Genomic DNA, 18268 nt, shown 5'->3' with positions numbered 1-18268 from the left:
ACAGAGGTCCCTCTTTTCAGCTCCCACCCCCAGGATGGGTGGGGCCGTCAGTTTCTGTTTTCTATCAGCCCGTGTGGGAGATAGAGGGGTAGGCTTGGAGTTGATTGCCAGGAGATACAGATTCTCAACAGAACATCCAGGAAGCTGGTTCTAAGCCATGGATGTGAATTAAGGGGCCAGAAATACCCCTTCTTCCTGGAAGTCTTCAGTACTCGGGATAGCTTCCGTAAAGCAGTTGCAGGAGAAATCACGGAGCTGAATGTCACATAAGCCACAAGCCCTCCCGGAGTGACTTCCTACTGGATCACGTAAGAGGTAAGAAGTCTGCACTCCTGTATGGAGTTCTTTTTGCCAACTCATCTCAGTCACATTGTTATCATCATCAGTAATAACATGTATTTTGTACTTACTATACATCAGGTGCACTTCCACACATTTGCATGCATCTCACCTAATTCTCACAACGGCTTGGGCACAGTTATTCCCATTTTGCAGATGGACAAACTGAGGCACAGTCAGTTTAAGTAAGCCACCGTCCAGGCAGGTGGTGATGCTGGTCCTTGCTAGGTGCCCTAACTCTGTGGCTTCCTCTAGGCTGTGCGTGTATCCCTCAGTGGCCTCCTCAGATGTCACAGGGTCTGTGGAATAAACGAGGTGGGGAGGACAAAGGGGCCCCATGGTGATGTGCAGCAGAGAGAATGCCTCAAGGAAAGTTCTTGGAAGTCACTGTGCAAGGGAGGGATGGCATGGGGTTCTGGGGGACAGAGACACCCTGCAAATAAGTAGCAATAAATAGTTGGGGGTGGGGAGGGAAATAGCTCAGTGGTAGAGCGCATGTTTAGCATGCAGGAGGTCCTGGGTTCAATCCCCAGTACCTCCAGTGGGAAAAAAAAAATTAAAAAAACAGATTGTAAGATAAAATTTTTTTAAAAAGTCAGGGGTATGGAACCCAGTATCTGAAGCTTTCTTGCTTGCGCACTTTCATCAATATAGCGTGAGAGAGAAAAGGGCCTTCACACGCTTCCCTTGGGAAAGGTGTGCACGGATAGTTCTTTCTCAGTGCTGGAAATCTGTCTGGAGCCCATGAGAACTTTCCAGGTTGGCCTGGGAAACACAAGGAGAGCAGGAGGATTCAAGATACTTCAAATATAGTCCTTGAGCCCAAACTTTTGTTTCACGGGTAGGAACTTGTTCAGTGAGAGGTGGGGTCTTGTCCAGGGACCCACGGCTATTGGGCTGATGAGCCAGGACCAGTCCCGGGTGTTTCCGGATTTGCCTGGAGCTGCCTCCTGCTCTCAGTTGTGGCATCCTGTCCTCTGCTGCTGAGAGCGCCACCTCGTCCACATCATAGACTTGGCAAACGTTCATCACGGACAACACAGGTTAAGAAATTCTCTGCTGTAATGACTGAAAGAAAGCTAGCTCATCAGTAGCTGTGTTCATTAGACAAGATTCATACTGGATTCAATGGTTTTCAGTATGTTGAGTTGTGCAACCATCACCCCAATCCTGTTTCAAACATCTCCATCACCCAGAAAGGTGCCCTGTGCTGGCCTCCTTCCGTCCGTCCCATTCTTGTCCCCAGCTGCAGGCAACCACTAACCTATTTCCTTTCTAGATTCGCTTTTACTGGACATTGACTATATATGGAATCACATAATACATGGTCATTTTCATCTGGTTTCTTCATTTACCAAAATTTTTTCTTTTTGAGATTCATCTATATTGTAACATGTGTCAGTAGTTCCTTTTTATTGCTGAATTGTATTCCATTGTATGAATCTGCCACATTTTGTTTACTCATTCATCCACTGGCAGACATTTGGAATGATTTGTTTTTGGCTATCACGAATAATGCTATGAATACTTCTGTTCAAGTTTTTTGCATGAACTGTATGTTTTTATTTCTTGGGAGTGGACTGCTGGCCCATATGGCAAATTCATACTAACTTGTTAAGAAATTGCCAAACTGTTTCCCGAAGTAGTTGTACCATTTTACCTTCCCACCAGCAACGTATGAGGTTTCCAGTTTTTCCAGATCTCGCCAATTATTTGGTATTAGCTGTTTGATTACAGTCATTCTAGTGGGTGTGTAATGGTATCTCTTTGTAGTTTTAATTTGCATTTCTCTGATGATTAATGACGATGAAATGTTTCCATGGGTTTAGACATCTGAGTATCTCAGCAAAATGTTGTCTTTCACCATTTTTAAGTTACGTTTTTTGATTTTTATTTTTGAGTTGTGTTCTTTATATATACAAATACACATTTTTTATTATGTACGATTGGCAAATATCTTCTCACAGCCTGTGGCTTTTCATGTCTTTCATGGTGTCTTTCGATGAGCAAAATATTTTAATGATGCTTAATTTATCAATTTCTTCTTTTATGGCTTATGCTTTTGGTATATATATATATGTTTGCCTACCCAAAGATTTGAAATATTTTCTCCTACAAGTTTTGGCTTTATATTTGGGCCCATGGCCCACCTGTCCTAACCTGCCTCAAAGCCCCACTTGTCCTGAGCTGGAACCTCCTGCAGACAACAGAAAGGGAGAAGTCGTGTGGCTTCTTGCCTCCCGGGGAGCCACTGCTGAGTGGAAACAGGCTCCAAATGGTTTCCACGCTGCTTCCCGGGCCACTGCCTCCCTAAACACTGCATCACTGATGGAGCATTTCAGAACCCTTCTAGAACAGAAACTTGTCACCTGCTTCAGATCTGAGATAATTGTTGTTTCTCAACATTTTGCTTGTTTTATACAAATTCATTGGTTTCTAGTAGATATTTTTTATGGTGTATATTACTGGATTGGGTTAAAACTATAGAGTGACTACAAAGTCTTTACTTTTGGTTCATGTGGATGATGTGTTTCAAGGACTGATGTTAAATGATATGTGTTGCTCCACCATCTTTTCCAGGAACTTCCAGTCATTTTTTAAAAGTAGCAATAAACATCTAGATACTGCAATTTTGACTCAGAAAGAATTATAAAAGTATCTGAAAAGTTACAACCCTTATCTGCTTATAAAAATAATAGGTCTAGTATTTTTACAGTCGTAAGTGGCCATGGCTTAAATCAGTGGGAACCAAGGAATTCAGATACTATACAAAGAAGAAAGGCACTAAGGAATTAAATTAGTATTTTCTGAACAACACCTCCCTCCAACACAGTACTACCCTAGGTCTACAGAATTTAAAATCAAGACTCTTCTGTTGAACACACTGCATGTGCAAATAGACTGATTATCAGGAATGTAGGTTTATTTCATTAAAAAACAAAACAGATCCATCCCCCAAAGAGCACTGGATTCTTTAAAGCAGCAGCAATCACAAGGCACATACGTACAAAATACCTCAAGCAAAATAGAAACTAAACATTAAAAAATATACGTTATTTAAAAAGATGGTGAAGACCATTTGTTAATATGAACATAGATTATAAAAATGACTTTTTCTTTTTCTTTACAATTTTATTTCTTTACCTTTAATAACAGAAGGAATACCAGTATGACATTTGTCTGCTGTCTCGTGGCACGTGTCACACACATTTCTACCACCTAACCTGGTTTGCTAACGAAAAAACAGCTAAAGCACAGCTTAAAAATTTTATTTTTAGTGCTTTCACATCTTTTTTAGATATCTGGAGTTTCATAAGCTGAAAAGAAATAAAGGTCTTGTTTTTCCTTAGCTTAGAAAAAGCCTGTAGTTGTGTGCCTTATCTAAGCAAACCCACTATACAAAAAAACAGTACGTTCAAGATCTTCTGAACTATCAAGGACACGGTTTCTGTTTTGGGATCATTACAATAACCCTCTTCCAAAAACAGATTAGAAGTCAACACATAATAAATGTAAAGGTCATTATATTAAAATAAAGTAGTATTTGATTTACATTATTGCTCACTTAGAAAGTAAAACAACTGTCCTCCGGTCAGGGTGCTAGGACTCACTGCTACAAACGGTGTAACATCAGTATTTAGTGCATATAAAAATTCCAGGAGTCAAATATATTATAATGAAAGTCTATAATAATCACACAAAAAGTGTTCCTTTATATATTAGCCACCACTGAGCTTCACGAGACGAGGACTGAACGAGGTGTGGCTGAATTAGACCTTGAAACAAAAGAACACACTTTGTTTCACATACGCTGCAGCGCCTGTAAGCCTTCGCGTCGTGGACACGGTTCTGTGAAGTATTACGGGGTGCTTGCACTGTCTTTGCTATTAGAAGGGGAAGAAGATTAACTGATGCTCCGCTTCTTAAACAATGACAACAAAAGCAAGAATATAAAACTGCTAGTGCTAGTAAACCATTTAAACAGTACTAAGTGCACAATTTAAACCTCAGCTGTATGCTGTCATCAGTTTTCCTCTTTAAAAAAAAATCAGTTCTTGGGCTTTTAGATGTGTTTTCTTTTAAAAAGTAACCAGCACCCTTCTCGGGGTCCCACCACGAGCTGGCACCCACGCCGTCTAGCGACACCCCGTCCAGCGCCCGCAGGCCCCCTTCCGGCTCGCTCCGCAGGGACCTCGGGGCCGGTCTGCGTGTCGCGTGGCGAGCGGCCGCCGGGCCCCGGGCGCGGACTAAAGCAGCACGCTCTGCGCCACCTCACTGATGGTGGCCGCGGCTTTCTCCAGCTCCTCTTCCGTCTGTTCCACCGTGACAACAACCCTAATGCTGAGAGGGGATAAGGGACACACACAAAAGTATTGTCAAATGAGAGTCTGTATCAAGGGCCAGTTCACTATGTGCTGTTGCGAATCGAGCTCTGCTGTTACGCGGCCCCCTGTCCCCGCCGCCCTCTCACCACTACGGGACGGCCCGGCTCTTGTGGCGAGGACCTGCTGTCCCGCGAGCCCACAGCACGTGCCACCTGGCCACTGCCCGAGCCTGCCGTTCCCCGCCTGGACTGCCAGCGAGCTCATCAAAGTCACCTGCAGCAGGGCTCTGCCCGGGGACGGCAGGGAACTCTGCCCTTTAAATAATCCACCGCTGCAAGCGGTGCCAGGCCCAACGCAGGGGTTCAGCGTTTCTCAAGTTAACGAGGGCACGGCCGTTCACCACTGAATTCAGTAAGTCACATGGAAGTTCTGCAATACTGTGATGCAAGGCAGAAACTTTCAAGTTTTTTTTGGAAACTGAAGACAAGAAGCACCAGCTTGACAGGGCAATGCTGCCTCTGCCCCTCTCACTCCCCTCTGCAAACATCCGCACTGTCCACTGGACACACAGTCACTCCTGGGCGTGGAGTCCCGAGGGCACAAAACGAGGGCGGCCCCTGTCCCTGTGAAACACAGGACACAACTTCGGGTGGATGCAATCAGAGCTGAGGGAGCAGGATCTTTAGGGCACATCCGAGCTGTTGCCAGAGCGCTCTTCCAGGCCCCAGCCTGGCGGTCCACGCCTGCACAGCACTGCCTCCGACTCTGTGTGCTCCGCTGGGTCTTCCCTGGCCTCCCCCGGACTCCGTCTCCATGGTGCTCGCACCTGTGCTCCGGGCCCCCCAGATGCACCCAGAGGTCTCCAGGCCACTGCAGACCCTGCTGGAGGTCCCGACTGCCCACCCAGCTTGGCTTGTTGGAACCACGCGATTCTCCATGCTCAGCTCAAGCATCGCCTGCTGCCGGAAGCCTGAGTCCCTCCTGGGCCAGAACTAACCACACCCTCCTCCTCCGTGACCTCCTGGCCCTGTGTCGCGACCCTGAACACTCACGCTCTGGGTGTCTACCTCCTTCGACTACATCGTAAGTGCTTTGGGGCCGAATGAGAAAGTTCTGTTGAGTAAACACCAATTTTATTATCTATTTATCCATCTGTCTGTCTGTCTATCTATTTTTGTTGGAGGGGAGAGGTAATTAGTTTTATTTATTTTTAGAGGAGGGACTGGGGACTGAACCCCAGACCTCGTGCGTGCTAAGCATGCGCTCTACCACTTGGGCTGCCCCGAACACCAATGCTGAATCATGCGTTGAGGCGCCGTCTCCCAGAGGGGGGCCTGAAGCTCCCTAGATTTCCCCCACCATCACTTTGCTTTCCCTCGGGTGTTTAACAAACCTTTGCCAGATGAAGACCGCACAGTGCCTGGGCTGGGACACCGTGCTTCCCGCAGGACGCGGGGCCGCCCGCGTGGAGCGGACGGCTGGCACGGCTCTGCAGCGCAGCGCAGCCGCGGGGCCTGGCCGAGGGGAGCCTGGGCTGTCCCAGCTCGTTGCGGGGCATCTCAGCTCTTCCTTAAGTTAACTGGCGGGGTACGCAGTCCTGAGGGGCTTTTCAGTTCAAACTGGAAAACGCCCAGTTTAAGCCCAGAAACAGGTTTCTCTACCTTTTAATGATACACATTCTTCCTTCCCCTGTGATAGTCTTCCAACAAAATTTCAAAACGTAATATATTTCATACAGACTTGAAAGCAGAAAACAGCAACTCAGGTCGCATTTTAACCAACCTCGGAGGCGGGAGGTGCTTCTCTTCTTTCTCCAAGTAGCGCGCCTGAGTTAGCGCGACGCCTCTGTCCATGCACTGGAAGAAGAAAAGGAATGTGCTCACACCCCGCGCTGCAGACGCCGGCAGTTACAACGGGAAGGGACGCTGAGGTGCTACCCTCAGTGGTAGCTTTAACTCACTTGTCCAGTCGTAACTGCCGGAAGGCAGAACAAAATGCAGCAAGATCATCTCGAGCAGCACTGTCCTCTAGAACTTTCTGCGTGGCGGAGGTGTTCACCCTGCGCTGTCCAGCACGGCAGCCGGGACCCGAGTGGCCCTCGGGCCCCCTGAGATATGGCTGGTGCACCGCGATGCTGGCCTTTCAATCTGACTTACACAGTCATGGGTAACGAGTGGTTACCCTCTTAGGCAAAGCAGAGTCAGGACAAGGGGGAGCAGCACCAGCCAAGCCTGCAGGCTAACCCAGAGCCGGACGTCTAACGCCAGAGGAATCGTTTCAGAGAGAAACTGCTCCCATGTCAGGCATCTGCAGGGCATCTGACTCCCGGGGGCTGCACCTGGGCCTGCTGCTACCAGGCACAGAAGAGTCTGGTGGCACTTTTGCTCAGCTTTCCCATATATGAGCCACTTGTCAACGTTTTTAAAAAGTTAAAAACATTCACTATCAAAACAGAGAAGGCATCAAGTTAGACCAAGGGGATGGTTTATGGAAATTTCTTTGGGGTGTGAAATGGTTTGGAATTAGACTGTAGACTCCTTGGGAGGATTACTAAAACCACTCAGGTGGAGACTCTAAAAGAGTGAACTTCATGGTATGTGAATGGTACTAAAAAACCCAAAACCCCCCAAAACCCAGTGTATGGCGGTGCAGGCATTTGCCCGAAGAGGGGCCACTCTGGAAGCCGCATGGCAGGAAAAGGTGGGAACCACCACCAGGCAATGGCTTTTGCTGACTGTAGACTCTGGAAGTGTCCCTGGAGAAGCTAATTCCTTCTGAAAACGTCTGGACGGGCTGTTTCTAGTCTTGGCAGCCAGGAAACAGAAACCATAGCTCAGTTTGTGAAGACAGTTGTTTTATAAAGCAACTCAACAAACACTTGGCAAAACCTCTCAGTCCTACAAAGCTTAAATTAAACAGGAGCAACGGGACCACCATTCTTTTTTTCTCTTTCAAGTACTGAAAAGAAAAAGCAAAGAGGAACAGGACAGAAAGCCTCTAAGATGGAAGCTGTGACGATGCAAGGAACCTGTGAGGCCTCTGTTCTCCCTTCCTACTCCGGGAGTGTCCTGTTCCCACCCCGAGACGTCCCCCTCATCCGACTCCCAAGATGACTTCCCGAAGGCAGCCGGTCCCGAGCGCGGCCCAGAGACGTCTTTTTGGGACCGTGAGCCACCACACAGACTCTCCCACTCTCCCCTTTCGTCCTGAGGCCAATCCTGGAAGCGCAGGCTCCGGCCCCTTCCTTGCACAGCCCCTGCTCGGTCTCCCCCGGAGCAGAGCGGCAGGAAGGGCGCACTGCTGCTCCCCAGGGAGAGGAGAGCAGGAGGGGAGCTGACGCGCAGCCGGCGCCCCGGCAGCCTGAGACACGAGGGGCGTGCAGACCGGAGGGGCCGCCGGGGGGGGCCGAGGGTGTCACCACGGACACTGGGGGGCACGCTCTGCCGCGGTCGGCACTGGCCACACCACCCGGCAGCTCAGTTCAGAAAACAAACGCAGCTGCCGCGCAAACACGTGTCATGCGTCTTTTACTAGGCCTGTCCGCTGGGCTTGTATTTAACTTATAAATCTGCCTTGGTATCACATTGTGTAAGAGCCCTAATGACAAGGACGCTATGCTTCGTCTTGTATCTGTTCACACTGAAGCGGAATCACAAAAACATCGAGGCAGTAAAAGAGGTCTGTGGGGCGCCTTGCCCTTTAAGAATCTGTCTCTTTTCGTGTCCGCAAAGCTGTACCTGAGGGGACACCTGTGACACTCAGCAAGGCCAGAGTCACTCCGGCCTGATCACTCGGGACCCGACACGTTTCCTCAGTTAGGAATCTCAGATTCTGGGTTGGCTTTATTTTTTATTGTAAGACAGCTGGCTCCAGAAGGCCACAGCTGCGAGCGGCTCTCCATGAACAGACCGCTGCAGGTGACGTGGCTCGCACACCGCAGGACACAGGATGCTGGAGCGAGCCGTGAAGGCAGAGGCTGGCTTCGCACCTCCGTCTCCACGCGGAGGGGCCAAGTGCCTGACCTTGCTGCGCCGCAGCCTGGCGAAGGCAGCACTATCACTGTCACCCTGACCCCTGGCAGCACGCACTTGGGGCAGGGGCCTCCAGAAAGAATCATCAGGACAAGGAAGCAGAATGAAGCCTGTGTTCATTCTCACATACAAACGGCGTGTATGTCAGATTCAAGCACAAGGTGGGCACGTGTGCCCCGTGCTGCAGGGCCACCTGACAGCCCCTCACAAGGGGGAGAGTGAGGGCAGAGGACCTGGGGGAGTGCAGCTGAAAAGGCCAAGTGACCATCCCCAGTGACGCGTTTCTTAGTTAATAACTAAGGTACAGTTAGTAGTAAAGTGACTTTCAGAAGGTAAAGACACTTAAATCAGCCTCCCAAGGCAGGCATGGTAACGAAGTGGCTTTTCTTTCTTCTTTTCTGGTGACAAGAGTATTGTGACCTGTTCCGAGCTAGGCTGAGGGTTCAGCCCCAGGCAGTCAGCTGTCCAGTGCTGTGTGTGACTGCCGCACACAACACTGTCCCGCCTGCACGTACAGAAGCCTGGCTCTGTACGTGGTAAGCAAGGGGGTTTTCTGGAAGACTGATTATTCAGAGTGGAAGCGAGGTGTGGCACAGAACATAGCTTCAGTGTGAGCTGACAACTGACCCAATGGGATAATCTGCAGCCGGCCAGCAGAGGTGTGCCCGGGGCAGGGACACATGCCGGGGAGGCTGGGCATTAGAACAGCTCCATGTCGCCAGAGGGGCGACCAGCAACTTCTGTTTTCCTATCTCCTGGGGCAAAGAGACGGTTCTTAAAACTGACATTAAAAACCGCCTGGGTTCAGGGCAGAAGGATCTGAGGCGATTCACAGGAGTGACTGGATACTTACTTGGTCGACAATTTCCTGAAGTAGCTTAACATCTTCTTCTCGAGACCCAGTGCTCTCTTCCAGCTGGAGGTGAAATGCTGGCGAGATGGACTCCCCCACCACCTTCAATCCAGGGATGCTGGAATGGGGGACACGCGCACAAGCCTAAGTCCAGCCCAGCCCAGCCCAGACTTCTCGCATGTAAATGATTTTAAAATAAAGCCTGCATGAATGAATGTAACAGGAACTCGGGGCTTCAGTGGGAACCAGCACGTGGTGGAAGTCCAAGTCGGAAGCAGCCAGGGAAACATGCCTGCTCTGCGCAGCGCTTCCGAGTCCAGGCCCCTGCGGGGCTGCTTCTGGGAGCTTGGTGCCACGAGCCAGTGGACATGAGGGCTCCCGTTTCCCGTCGTCCCCAGCCTCCCCGCAGGAGGTCCGCGGGCCTCACCCAGCTTGGCTGGGGTGGCCCCTCCTCACACGGTCCCTCGCAGGCCCACTGGACCCTGCGCCGTGGCCCCGTCGCCTCCTCTCCTCATCCACTCTCTCCCGTTTTCTGACTGCTCCACGCGTGCTCCCAGCCCCAGGGTCACTGCCCGGGGGCCTCCCTCATCACCCATTTTAGGCAAGCCTCTGCACCACCGTTTTCTGTTACTGACTCTGCTTCCTTCAAGGACTTATTCTAATTGATAAGGCTGCTTCCTTGCTAATTATCGAAATCTTTGGTTTGCATCTTGTCATTCATGGAATTACAGGGATGATTTCTGACATTAAAATTTTATATCATGACCACCAGTAATATATTTTGATTGTGAAGCTGCATTCTTCTTTGCATGTTAAATTTTCACTTTTACTTAAATTATTATTTTCTCCTTTCTTAGGGAGGGGGAGAGATTTCCTTGGGGGTGAAATCCTGTATTTTCAAATGTTTATTACAGACGTCATGAGAAATACAGGCCATGTTATTTAAGCAGGTTCATTTAAAGTCCATTTTTATCCTATAATAAAAATATGGCTGGATTTTTGGACCTATCTCCTAGGACAGAAATGTCTATTTGATATTGGACTAAATTGTTTGTTTATTTATTTATTTATTTTTATCTTATCTTACTTTGTTTCATTTATTTTTTATATTGAAGTACAGTCGGTTACAATGTGTCAATGTCTGGTGCCCAGCACAATGTCCCCATCATACATACACATACATATATTTGTTTTCATATTGTTTTTCATTAAAGGTTACTGCAAGATACTGAATACAGCCACCTTCCTTGGGCTAAACATCTCAGACTGCTTTCATTTAGCCTGCTTTACCCAGAAAGACCTGCTCTTCCCTTAGCATGAAGCGAGCACAAAAGGCACTTGGTAGCATGTCCCATCCCTCAGACGCGTTTCGACTCAGCACGCTTTACCGTGTGACAGCTGTGGGACAGGCACCAGGGGCGGTGGGGAAGCTACGCTCGCCTGCCTCCCAGGCTGTCCCTGAACATCACTGACTGTGTGTGTCTCTTTTCTTTCAATGCAATACGTCGTGCTAGGATCTCTCAAAGAACCAGGCTGCAGGTCTGAGTCACGGAAGCTTAGAATCTAGGGCGTCTGGCATGTAGGGGAACCTTACATAGATTAGTTGTTTTACTCATGTAGAGACTAAAAAATATGCTTTCCAACCCATTTCCTGGGTGAATCCTGAATGTGCTGAACTTGTACACAGAGAAGTATCAGCTGTTTTAGGTCATGTACTCCCGGGGAGAACTTAAAACATGGACTTAAAACTTTTCAAGTAGCATTTCACTTGAATTAAATGGATTTCCCTTGATACATACAAGGCACCTGCAGCCTAATCCAGCTTGTTATTTGACACCTGGGCTCACCTCGCATGGGCGGAGCAAGCTGGTGGCAGAAGGAATGAAACAAAATGTTCCTTTTCTGGCTCCCTGGATGCTGAATGCCAGATTAAAGTTTAACTAAAACCACGTGGACACAGAATCATAACTCGAGTTCAGACACACAGGAGCCGTGTTTCAAAGCCTATTATTCTTTAAACAAAATTTTGGAGAACATATTATTTACCATATTATTTTACCAAATTTGTAATTACTAGGCACTGGTCTGGGTCTTGGAGACGTACAGTCAACAGTTCAGCCGTGGTCTCCAGCACGTGCTTACAGTGACGGGAGAGCATGGACAGCAACAACTACCTGTCAGGATTTAGGGAAGCTTCGAGACTCCAGCAAGGAGGCAAACTAGCACAGACTGCTGATTTCCTCTCCTAAATGCAGCCTCCGAGATGGCAGAGGCAAATCACAGGTTAGAGAAGACCAAAAAAAATTTATGTAGAACTCAACATTGAAAATACTGCCCTTGAAAATGTTTACCTTTAAGGTATTTACTGGAAAATAATAAAACCAATAACCTAAATGTAAAGGTCTTGAAAAATAGCAAAAGCGTAATTCAATGAAACAAGAAAGTAGAAAAATAAGTTAGAAACCAATAAAAGAAAATAAAATATGAGTAAAAAACAAACAAAATTGAACTTAAAAAATTGTGCTAGGCAAAGTCCTGGAAAGAGTATCATAAAAATGAAAATGACAGGACAAGGCAGAGGGGAGGGGACAGCTCAGTGGCAGAGCTCATGCTTTAGAATGCATGAGGTCCTGGGTTCAATCCCCAGTACTTCCATTTAAAAAAAGAAAAGAAAATGACAAAAATAAAAATAGGAGGAATAATACAGCTACAAGAGAGCTGATCCCAGACTACAGCAAATCCAAAGGCCCCGGCCTGGATGGACGCCCCCACCTCCCCGCTCCTGCCACAGAGGCCGCCTCAGTGTCCTGTTCCTGCTCCCCCTTGGCCCTTGCACAACCCGGCAGCCACTCCTCTCCTGCGCGTCTGGTACGAGGGGCTGGGGAGGAAGCCACAGGATGGGACACCGGGAGCCCAAAGAGGGAGCGACTGGAGAAAACCATTCTTTGAGGTGCCTACACACGGGTGTCACGAAACGATCTGTAACTCCAGGTGCGGAAGACGGCAATTCTCCAAGAAGGTAAGAGAGGAAGGAGGCGCAGGGACTAAGCTCTAGCGAGAGGGATGGTAAGAGAAAGCCTTCGGAGGAGCCAAGGTGAAGCAATTCAAAGAGGCCGGAGAAGCACCGGAAGTGCGGTGCGACGGAACCCAGGGAGGGCGGCCGCTGCGCCGGGAGCCACCGCGCTCGGCAACACGGGCCCTGAGAGGCCGGCACGCGGCCTCCGCGGCGCGTCTGCTCGCGCGGGAGCGGAGGCGGGACTGCGGGCGCCCCACGCGTGCGCGAGCGGCGAGGGCACAAACAGCGCCGGAAAGACTGGCCACGAAGAGAGGCAGAGCATTGGCCACCTGCCAGAGGGGAGTGTGGGGTCACGCGAAAGCGGGATTCAAGGCAAGAGAGGACAGAGTGTCCCCGAGTGCGAATCAAATGACTCAGGAAAGGGGAGAGACGGGAGAGAAAGAAGAGGGGACACCCAACAGAGCTGTGATGGATGGAGGAACATCTCTTTGGCTGAGACACAAGGGACAACTGGTTCCGATACCGCAGGCGTACAGGTTTGTTAGGAAAATGAGGGCGTTCCCAAGTGACAGCACCAAGCAGGCTGTCAGCTAAGGGGGGGTGGAGAGAGACGGGGTGAGGGATTCTGGAGAGAAAAAAAGGTGTGAAAGAACTGGGAAAAGTAGAGAATTGGACTTAAACATACTAATACTGCTAGACAGAATAGAAGGCATCTGAGGCAGATGTTACTGAATTTATAGTGTCTCCAGTGTGCTGTGCTGGTCTATTAATATTTCATAAACCAATGTAACTGGAAACAACCATAATCTCTCTCTACCATAAATCATGTAAGAACTTTCATCACGATCGTGAAGTCAGACTCAGACTTTAATTACTTCTGCCTTTAACTTTATCTGGAACATCTGTGACCTACTTATTTATCAACTGTCCTTTTCTTTTAGAAAAGTTTCTAGTTTCTGTATCTGGCAAGAGAAAACAGGTCTTCCGTGACTGAAAAGGCAGGTTTCACCTTGGAAAGGCAAAATGAAGTGGGTAAGGCGAGATCATTTGCTGTAAGACCAGAAATCTGCCTGAAGACGTCACCAACAGTTTCCTTCTCAAGAGGAACCTAAAAGAACTACTCTTACGCAGTTAAAACGAAACGAAACCAAACCAAACCAAAAACCAGAACACTCATAAGGTTCACTTCGATTTCACTCGTTTCTTTTTCTTGAAGTCATTTAAAATAAAACTTGGTAATTTTCTAAAAAGCAACATGGACAGTATGAACTCACTATCATCTAATTACATCCTTTTATCCGTACAGATGTGGAGAGATTCTCCAGCATCTATGCTGGTTATTTCTGGGGGTAGCACGTTGTGTTATTTCCATCTTTACCTTCTGTACTGCTGTAATATTTCACTAGTGAGCTTGTAACATTTTTAGAAAAATAAGTTGTGATTCTTTAAAACGATGACAAAATGGACACTCTGGTTACATGCACGCAGACCAATTTGAGTGATTTGAGTTTTTGGTTTCTTATTTGGAATTCAGTCAGACTGACCGAGGCTTATTAAATGCACCATTCAAATTTGTCATGAGTCATTTAAATGTGGTGCAGATAAACTTTACATTCGTTGAAAATACGTCAAACTTACCCTTGTAAAGCTTTATGAATTCGTTTGCACTTTTCCTTCAACACTGCAAAAATACCTGAATGAAAAAAAATACATTTGATAGTGTATCTGGGAGATTTGATATTACTAACCTAAAAATAGTTTAAAGACCCGGTTCATCCATTTAAAATGTTGCAAACCCTTCCACCTGCTAATAGCACACACACAGACGCTGGCAACGCCTCTGGAGGCCCCAGCTTCCGTCTCTGGTACATCCTGGCTGCACCTTCCCTGCTTCTCACCCGTTTTCTGTAAAATCTGGGATGAGGTTTTCCACAGCAAAACAGTGGCTCTTGTTCTTATCAAGAGTCTGTAAATTCTGCAAGTAATCTGGCTAAGAATCAAAGGGTACATGTCTATTACTTGTTTCTGGAGCCTCAACAACGTGGGGAGAGCCTGACACTGCGGTCCTGTCGGAGATCTCTTCCTGGGTCCTTTCCCTTTCCTGAAGGAAACGTCACAAACTGAAGCACGTGAGCGGGAGATGGGGATGCGGGGCTGCCTGACCAGTGAGTGCATGAATGCGTACATGGAAACGCTTGTGTCTACTGATTCTCTGAATTAAAAACCCATGCTGAAACTGCAGAAATTTAGAAAATTTAAAATTTAGAAACCCCAGGCCTGCTTTTCCATTTCTGTTTCACGCTTTGACAAGAAGGCGGTATCACGGCTCAGAACACTTTTCAGTTTAGCTCCCGCCCGGTGAGCTGGTGTCAGTGGCAGGTAAACCAGCCTGGCCTCAGCACAACTGATGCTTCAGAAACTTTAGGGGAAAACTAGACGACAGCTACATTACACGTACCCCAAAGCAGCACACGTCAGCTGCTTTCTCAAAGAAACGACAAGCCGTATGGTGACTGGCCCAGGGCTCACCCCTCCTTTTCCAGGCACCTCTGCCCACCAGCGGAGCCAGCCCCACTTTGGCTCTGACTTCATCTCCGGAGGCAGGAGAGAAGTTCTAAACTGAAACCCTGAGGCAGGGGCAGTGTCTTCACTGCCACTCTTCCCACGAATGCCCGATGATGTGATGCTGAGCCGCAGCTTTGTCTGGTGTGCGAGTTCCTCTAGCTAATTCCTCCCCAGAGGCCACCCGGCAGCATGGCTGACGCAACATGCGCCGTCTCTGATTTCCTGGGCTTAAAGGTTGTACCTGGGTTCTCTTCCATGATGTTGAGGGCCTCGATGGCAGCAGCGGCCAGCAGGGGCGGTAACGAGGCAGAAAAGCAGTACCCCTGGCCAGAGAGTCGCTGAGGAGAAACAAACAAGCTAAAAACACAGACTTAGCGTTGTTTTTGCCTAAAAAAATCTAAAGGCACCAAATCTCTGCGCCACCTACCAAACAGTGTGTACACACGGTGAGGTGGGACGATCCAGGCATGGACAGGAGCTACCCATGAGACGGAAACTAAACTTTTTTTTTTTAAAGGGCGATCATTTCTAAATGTAAGTGTTCTGGGTGATCCTTTAACAAACTGACTTCTAAATAAAAAATGTGTGATCAACTAAAGTTAGAATGAAATTCTGTAACGAGTATTTACATTTTTTGGTGACCAGAGGAGCAATCAGTTTCAGTTTTTGCTTTTGTTTTTAAAAAGAACCCACCTGATGGTCAATTACGAAAGACCTGCCACAGCAGAATCCCCCAATGGAAGCAAGCGAATTCTCCATGTTGGCACTGATCAGGTCGATATCATCAATCTGCCAGCAAAGGGGGACAGTGGTAGTCAGTCCTCAACTGAAAGAAAAGATCCACCCCAGGCTTTTAAAGAGAGAAAAAGAAAAGAATAAAAGGGGCCAAAGTGAAGTCTAGAGACAGAATTTCAGCAGCAGTCATGTCCACATCTGGACTCAAACAAGCCAGCTATGTGACAGTAAAGGAAAAGCCACACAAAATCAGTCATTAAAAGGAATGACATTTCAAAGCCGGCCTCTGAAGGTGTCTGACGTCGCACTTTTTGCCATTTCACTATGCACTGACAATTTATTTACAGTGGAACAGACAGCGAAAGGATGAAATCTAAAGCTATTTGATGCTAAAAATGTTCAGGGGTACAAGATAAGACCCTTCCTCACTAAGACAGTGGTCTAGCTGGCCTTCCCTGCAGAAGGTACTTGAGAGAAATAAAAAGCAACCTATCAGAGTTTTGAGCACTTTATTCCTACATCCCATTTACCTTTTTCATCTTTTCAAAAATGAAATCAGTTTATCCAAACATCACGGCAATGCATGCTTTGACCAAACTGGACCAACTGAGAATAAACCTAACGTGTGCCCTGGGCTCCTGAGTTCCCACTGTCTTCTCGAAGCCTCAGCATTCCTTCGATCCTCACCTTCTGCTCCAGCCCTCAGCACCAAGTGCCAACCTGGTACACAGCAGCCTTCAGTGCTCACTCACTGGTGGCCATGACAATGACATCATGACTGGTCAGATCTCATCTGGTGTTTTTCTAAGTGATCCACAGATACAACAAGGAAACCTGTGCACTCTCACTCTTTTTTAACCTCTCACTATGAAATATTTCAAACATACACAACAGTAGAGAGAATGAAGACTCCCCATCACCAGATCCAATAATTGTCAACTCACGGACAATCCTGTTCCACAGATAGCCCCCTAATGCCCTCATCATTTCTTTGGAACAAATCCCAGGCTTTATATGTTTTTGTCTATAAATGTTTCAGTGTGCACTTCTAAAAGATATGCACTCTTTCAAAAACACAATCACAAAAACTTCGTAATATCAAATACTGAGTGTTTGAGCATCTCTGTCTCACAAAACTTGTTTTTTTACAGTATTTGTCCGAACCAGGGCCCAAACAAGGCCCGCACGTTCTGCACTCCTACCGATGAGTACCATGTCGTGGCAGCTGCCGAGAGCAGTCAGACACCTGGGGCAGTGAAGGCAGACGGTGCTTCTTCCTTCTTTAAAACTGTCAAGCCTCATAAACTGCTCTAGTGTAAATTTTATTTGAATTTACGTTTCTGTTGACCTTACACTCTCCAGTGCATTTAACCGCCGGATGTGAGTTTGTCTTTGAGGAGTGCGCTTCAGTTAGCTTCGTGCGACATCCGCCCCGCTCTGTGCTCTTCTTAGGTCTGTGTGGGTGCAGGGGTGCAGATAATCTAGGTGATTTTATGTTTCATGTTCAACTCTTCACGCAGGTGCAAACTTTTATGCACAGGATTCGGAGAAAAGCTTCCTTTAACCCAACCACACGCCGGTGGGTGAAGACAGGTTCTGCAGGTGGGTCCATGGCTCTCCTCCCTGAGGCTCTACCAGCAAAGCCACTACGACTGAGGCCAGTCGAGGCTCCTTTGCCGTCAGCAAAAGCAAACGTGACAAACTCCCTCCCGTCGTCTGGGACCGCGAGGGGCTTTGCTGCGTCCGTGCCAGCGCTGCTTCTGACATCACACGTACAAAACTCACCCCCATATACACGCGTTACAGAGCATGCGGAATTCTAAACAGCAGAAAGAGCGTCTTTCTAAAGAACTACTCAGGGAGTCCTCACTGATTGTGAGGAAAAACTGGAAGGCAAATTTAACTGTGTCTAGAGAAGAGACACTGAAAGCTGGGATCAAATGTTACCATGAAAACAACACAAATTCTATGAGGAGCCACCACGGGAAGATGGGGCCAGTGGTCTGGCTGTGCCAACCCTCTGTGGGCTCAGGGAAGCGACAGACACCAAGGCTGCACCCTGCACACGGATGCGGAGCACTGTCTCGTGTCCATGAAACGTGCCCAGGAGGGGGAACTGCGTGTTTTCCACCTGAGGCAACGTTCTGAAAAAGGAGAACTTACATTGATTCCAAAGTGTTCCGTGACTCCTCGGCCATGCTCCCCCAGGACTCCAAACGAAAGGCTTTCCTCCAGAAAGATCCTTGCTTTGTACTTGTATTTTAATTTAACCTGAGTGGCAAATACACACAACTTTAAAATGCTGGGGATTAGCAGCACACAGAACATGGGGAGAACAAAATTAAACTTAAAAAGGAGAAGAAAAAGCATGGACAGTTGATCCTCAATATTGGTGAGTTCATAC

At 47.8% G+C, this 18268-nt stretch overlaps 1 protein-coding gene across 1 annotated transcript in view; it reads right to left on the bottom strand.

The window, feature by feature from the left end:
• Nucleotides 1–3241: 3241 nt before the first annotated feature.
• The window catches only part of SPTLC1 (serine palmitoyltransferase long chain base subunit 1), a 46639-nt gene continuing 31612 nt past the window's right edge, over nt 3242–18268 (bottom strand). Inside the window, exons 9-15 of the mRNA XM_032471096.1 lie at nt 18028–18135; nt 15823–15918; nt 15371–15467; nt 14203–14257; nt 9549–9666; nt 6447–6520; nt 3242–4680 (exon numbers count right to left, since the gene is read on the bottom strand). Of these exons, the coding sequence (XP_032326987.1) occupies nt 4587–4680; nt 6447–6520; nt 9549–9666; nt 14203–14257; nt 15371–15467; nt 15823–15918; nt 18028–18135 (642 nt within the window). The 3' untranslated portion in view covers nt 3242–4586. The remainder of the gene's footprint in view (nt 4681–6446; nt 6521–9548; nt 9667–14202; nt 14258–15370; nt 15468–15822; nt 15919–18027; nt 18136–18268) is intronic.

This window comes from Camelus ferus, chromosome 31 (genome assembly GCF_009834535.1).
Source record: "Camelus ferus isolate YT-003-E chromosome 31, BCGSAC_Cfer_1.0, whole genome shotgun sequence".
Taxonomy (NCBI): Eukaryota; Metazoa; Chordata; class Mammalia; order Artiodactyla; family Camelidae; genus Camelus; species Camelus ferus.
The sequence above is the reverse complement of the archived record's forward strand: the minus strand, read 5'-3'. Positions and strand labels throughout refer to the sequence as shown.